The sequence below is a fragment of the Notothenia coriiceps genome, unplaced genomic scaffold (assembly GCF_000735185.1).
Source record: "Notothenia coriiceps isolate Sejong01 unplaced genomic scaffold, NC01 NC01_scaffold00000762, whole genome shotgun sequence".
NCBI classification, from domain to species: domain Eukaryota; kingdom Metazoa; phylum Chordata; class Actinopteri; order Perciformes; family Nototheniidae; genus Notothenia; species Notothenia coriiceps.
In genome coordinates this window covers 1,095-7,030 of record NW_011333463.1, presented here as the reverse complement: position 1 = coordinate 7,030, position 5,936 = coordinate 1,095, and the positions used below count along the sequence as shown (strand labels likewise).

Here is a 5,936-nt window from a genome sequence, read left to right as displayed (position 1 = left end):
AGGTACACACACTAACACACAGGTACACACACTGCCTCACACACACACACGACACCAACACAGGTACACACACTACCTCACCACACACAGGTACAACTGCCTCACACAGGTACACACACTACCTCACCATACACAGGTACACACACTACCTCACCATACACAGGTACACACACTACCTCACCACACACAGGTACACACACTGCCTCACCACACACAGGTACACACACTGCACACACACACTACCTCACCACACACAGGTACACACACTACCTCACCACACACAGGTACACACACTGCACACACACAACCTCACCATACACAGGTACACACACTGCCTCACACAGGTACACACACTACCTCACACAGGTACACACACTGCCTCACACAGGTACACACACTGCACACACACAGGTACACACACTACCTCACCACACACAGGTACACACACTGCCTCACACAGGTACACACACGACCTCACCACACACAGGTACACACACTGCCTCACACAGGTACACACACTGCACACACACGACCTCACCACACACAGGTACACACACTGCACACACACACTACCTCACCACACACAGGTACACACACTGCCTCACACAGGTACACACACTACCTCACCATACACAGGTACACACACTACCTCACCACACACACTACACCAGTGGTTCTCAAACTTTTTCTGTCAGGCCCCCCCTTTGGACCAAAAAAAAGTCGGGTTTTGACATCTGAATGTATCCCTGTTCTCTCTCAGTGACCATGAAGGAGGGAACGTCAGCGCTCACACCAGCCACCTGGTGGGCAGCGCTCTGTCCGACCCCTACCTGTCCTTCAGCGCCGCCATGAACGGCCTCGCTGGCCCTCTGCACGGCCTCGCCAACCAGGTCTGTACCAACAACACATTACATTTCACTGAATAACATTTTAGGAGATTAAGCTTGGTTGTAAATAACAAAATAATGACTTTAGAAATGTATCTTCAGGGTCTGGGTTATTTTATACATGCTGGAAAACTCAAACAGGCTGATGTGATTAATCTCACCTGCTTTCTTCAAAATATGTTATAAACAGAGCGCTGTGGAGCTTCACTTGGAGTTCACTGGCTGTTAAATCCTCTCCTCCTGTTTATCTCAGCCTGAATGTGTGAAGGACTTTCTCCTGCTCTCATATTTGAACCAAAAAGTGGCTCAGATAGAATCGTGGAAGTGTCATAATGGTGTACTTATTTAGCGTGAATGTACTCACAGTTTTATCCTGTTAATAACTTGTTCTGTGTGTGTGTGTGTAGGAGGTGCTGGTGTGGCTGACGGCGCTGCAGAAGGAGCTGGGAGGAGAAGTTTCTGACGAGAAGATGAGGGATTACATCTGGAACACACTCAAGTCTGGACGGGTAAATAAGCACCAAATACTCCACCACACCCAGTCTGTTGTGCCCATTTGTATGTCTGTTTGTTTTTGAGCACTAGATGGCGCAATGGGGCACGGGGTATTTAGGTGATTGAGCAAACAGTTGTTGACCTTTTTGCAAACACACGCCGTTTCTGGGATAAATAAATGATATTAATAACAAAAATGGAGTGGTGGTAATTGGAGAGCACACGAGTATAACTTAAAGGAACACAGTATCAATCCAAGGATATTGTGAGTGGCATTATTACATGGCTTAGTTGAATACTCAATTCTGATTGGTCGATTCGGAACACGTGACACGTTGTTAATCCAGTAGTACAGACCGCTGTCAAGCACTTATTGACCGTTGTTAAGGACGCTCACATCTGCAGAAAGAAGTCCGCTCGATTGAACTGTATACAGTTTGAACTGGGACAAGAAAACAGCAGAGAATATTTGAGATAACTATTTGTTTTATTGATAATAATAATGATTACTGTATGCAGAGCTTGTGTCTTTTCTTATTTCATTGAGTAATAACTGTTAATAAACATGGGATGCCAAGATTCACAGTTGAGTTGAGAAAATGTATTTTACTAATCTGTTGCTCCGTTTTTAACAAAGAATTAGATTTTCCGAGTAGAAGCAGGAAGTAGTTCATATGTTCTCTCTAAATGTGTCTCCCTCTCTCTCTGCAGGTTGTCCCCGGTTACGGCCACGCCGTCCTGAGGAAGACGGACCCCCGCTACACCTGCCAGCGGGAGTTTGCTCTGAAGCACCTGCCCAACGACCCGCTGTTCAAGATGGTGGCTCAGCTCTACAAGATCGTGCCCAACGTGCTGCTGGAGCAGGGCAAGGCCAAGAACCCCTGGCCCAACGTGGACGCCCACAGCGGGGTGCTGCTGCAGGTGAGACGTGTTTAATATTCATTATCTCAGGGTGCTGCTGCAGGTGAGACGTGTTTAATATTCATTATCTCAGGGTGCTGCTGCAGGTGAGACGTGTTTAATATTCATTATCTCAGGGTGCTGCTGCAGGTGAGACGTGTTTAATATTCATATTATACAGTCATGATCATCTGCTGCAGGTGAGGACAATCAAAACACTGCGGCATTGTGCCGAACGGTTAAATATGAACAATGCAGATTCACAAAATGAGTTTATGTGGATTATGTCTCGGACTGAAGGGATTTGTAAAACATCTTTCTCCCGCTGACACTCTTTAAAATCAATCAGCAGCAACACTTCAGACTTTAGAAGCTAAACCAATCGCTGGGGGGAAATCCTGCANTGTTTAATATTCATATTATACAGTCATGATCATCTGCTGCAGGTGAGGACAATCAAAACACATTGTACCTGAACGGTTAAATATGAACAATGCAGATTCACAAAATGAGTGAATGTGGGTTTGTCTCGGACTGAAGGGATTTGTAAAACATCTTTCTCCCGCTGACACTCTTTAAAATCAATCAGCAGCAACACTTCAGACTTTAGAAGCTAAACCAATCGCTGGGGGGAAATCCTGCAGCAGCTGCTTGAGTCACTTTGAACACACCGGCTTCAGACCGTGCTCTACTCCTTCAAAATGACTGATTTTATCCATCATAAATCCATAAAAGCAGTCAATCGACCTCTTCCACTCACGAGCAAACATCTGAACTTCTGTGTACCACTTCCCATCGTCATTTTATTTGCCGATATCTGTCGAGAACAATATGTTTTAAGTCTTTAATGATGAGTAGCCTGAGATATCTCTTCAGCTCCATTAAACGTAATGTTAAAGGTGGGGTAGGTAAGTTTGAGAAACCGAAACTTGTTGTTATATTCCATGGAATGCTCTTAACATCCCGATAGCAATGAATATCTGAAGTGCTTTGACAAAAAATCCATAAAAATATCTCATCTGTGGAAGAAGCCGTGACGCTGTAAAAAGCACGACCAATCATCTGAGCCGGCCCGGCTAAAGTAACTGGATGGCCTACCTGCCTGTCACGTTCGTGTGTGTTGGAGGAGGGGCTCTGTGAGGAAGTGGCAGATTTGTTCCGGCTGTGTATTTTCAAATTCTAGCGCACTCGAGCTGCTTTCTCCAAAATGACCTACCCCACCTTTAAGTAGCTCATAATAACCTTTTTAATAACAAATACTGTGCTTTGGATTTTGCACTCGTCCATATTGTGATGAGATAAAGTTGTTTTCCTCAGGTATCTCTCTTAATGTGAATCTGTTTGCATATCTGACGGTAACCTCCCCCTCCCCCCCTCCTCTCTGCAGTATTATGGGATGTCTGAGATGAACTACTACACGGTTCTGTTCGGAGTCTCCCGGGCTCTCGGTGTCCTCGCTCAGCTGGTGTGGAGCCGGGCGCTGGGCTTCCCTCTGGAGCGCCCCAAGTCCATGAGCACGGACGGACTGATGGCTCTGGTGGGGGCCAAGTCAGGCTGAACACCTTAGCACAGGTGTGGGGGGGGCGGGGCTTAAAGTCAGGGCTGCAGGGGCGGAGGAAACATCCAGGGATTTAAAGAGACAGTACGCTTTTTAATCCTCTAAAGAAGGGCCAGTTTAAAACACGTGTAACCCGCAGTAGACTCGCTATAAACCGCAGCTGTGTTCCTACGACCAGGCGGTGACATTCATTATGGGATCTTATCAAACATCTAAAGCCGCAGTTATTGTTCCCCCTGCTAGCTCCAATTATGCAACGTTCCCCTCCCCGCGCTTCACTCCCCTTAACGAACACTCCAGTTTAGAGTCGACCATTTCAAAAAGGTACTGGCCCTTTAAATCTTTGGTCCCTCCTCCTCCTGCTGCTTGTAGTTTCTTTTCATTTTTCTTAAGGACCTGTGTCGCCTCTATGATCAAAATAACTGTCGACTTCCTGTCTGTTTTTAACGGGTCTGCTCAAACCGTGGAGAGTAATGTACAGTGACGGTAATTAAAGAATACAGATTTGAGCAAAGGGTCTTTTAATTGGCAGTAAATCCTTTTAAGAGCAAGTGTGAATTTTGAAGTGTGTTGGGATGAGGGTGGGGGGGGGGGGCTTTGTACATTAAGTCCCGTCTCTATTTGAGTGTGTGTCTTTATCCCCACAGCGGAGCGCTTTAAACAGCTACTCCAAACTGAGCACTTGCTTGACTGGACCCCCTAATGAGTAGCTTAGATGAAACCATGATGACTGCGTCCCCCTTTTTACAGTTCTTTTTCTCTTTGGTGTTGAATATGTATAAAACTATAATCTCTGGGTTCTCATTTGGTGGTTTTATTTATACTTTGTGTACATAGTTATATATATGTATAGCTTGAATGTATGAGCTTGTAATAACCCCAATGATTCCCGTAGTTTCCCCACAGCGTCGTGTAGAAAGCGCCGAACAAAACTCAGAAAGCTGCAGCTATGTAAATACACGACTCCTCGCCGGTGCTTTCAGATTCTGAGATTCACGCTTGCTCTCAAAGCCCTGGGTTTGTCAACACTCCATGTGTGTGTAGTTTATTTCTAGTCAGCAGCTTCCTCCGTGTTTTTAATCCCCTCTTCTGGTTTGTGTTGGGGTTATTTTGATCGTAGAGGTTGTTCGTGTCTGGGGGACTCGGTAGAGGAATGTGTGGGGGTTAGGTCAGGAGGGGTCAAACAGGGCAAGATCAACTTGAGGAAAACCCAACGAAAAAAAGAAAATAATAAAGGTTTTTATTGACACTTGGTCTCGTCTCCTTTTGTTCGTGGTGTAGAAATGTTTCTGTAAAATAAAGCGGGTCATCCACTGCCATTTAAAACAAACTTATTCCAATAGTGTCTCTGTAGAAATGATACATTATTGTTACTGTGTGAAGCAACTTCAGTCCTGAAGTCCTTTTCTTACCAATCTTCAGTTTTAACCTTTTTAAATGTACTTTTTTTAAAGTCAACATTTTAAGATTTTGAGAATCTGAATTTTGTGAAAAGACAGAATGTTGAAAGTCAGTATTTTGTGAAAAAAGTAAAAATTTGAGAGAATATACAGGATTTTTAGATTTTTAGAAAAATGCAGAATTTTGATGAAAATTGAGATTTTTAGAAAATGTACAGAATTTTTTTTGAAGAAAATCTGAAATCTAGGTTTTTCATTAATAAGTACAAATTTAGATGTTCTGAAAGTTTGAATCTTTTGAAAAAAAGTCAAGTGTTTGGAGAAAAGATCCAAATGTTCCAAAGCATGCACATGGAGAAACATCTTCACCAAGTGTTTTTTTTAATCTTAAATAATATTGTGAACATTAAATAAATTACAGTTATTTTCTTCATAGAAATGAAAGACATACTGAGGTGTTCTTTGACTGTATAGCGATTCAAATGATAAAACCCTATTTGAGGCTTTAGATAGATAACGTGTCATCTTCCCAAAACTGCATAAGAATAATCAATTGGTTACCATTTCCATCTTTACATTACACCGCAGCTCTGCCCCCTTGTGGACGACAGGAGAACTGCATTTATAACAAAAAGCAGGATTTTAAAATGTGGTTAAGAGTTTAAACCGTGAGCTTTCTGACTGTTTAGGTTAAAC

At 43.5% G+C, this 5,936-nt stretch overlaps 1 protein-coding gene across 1 annotated transcript; it reads left to right on the top strand.

Annotated features, from left to right (window-relative positions):
• Positions 1-598: 598 nt before the first annotated feature.
• cs (citrate synthase) lies at positions 599-5,092 on the top strand (the record flags this gene model as incomplete). Its single annotated transcript, XM_010784871.1, has 5 exons — positions 599-636; positions 761-890; positions 1,295-1,396; positions 2,094-2,303; positions 3,670-5,092. Coding segments are annotated over 5 exons (651 nt in total), but the record flags the coding sequence as incomplete, so codon positions are not given.
• Positions 5,093-5,936: the final 844 nt, after the last annotated feature.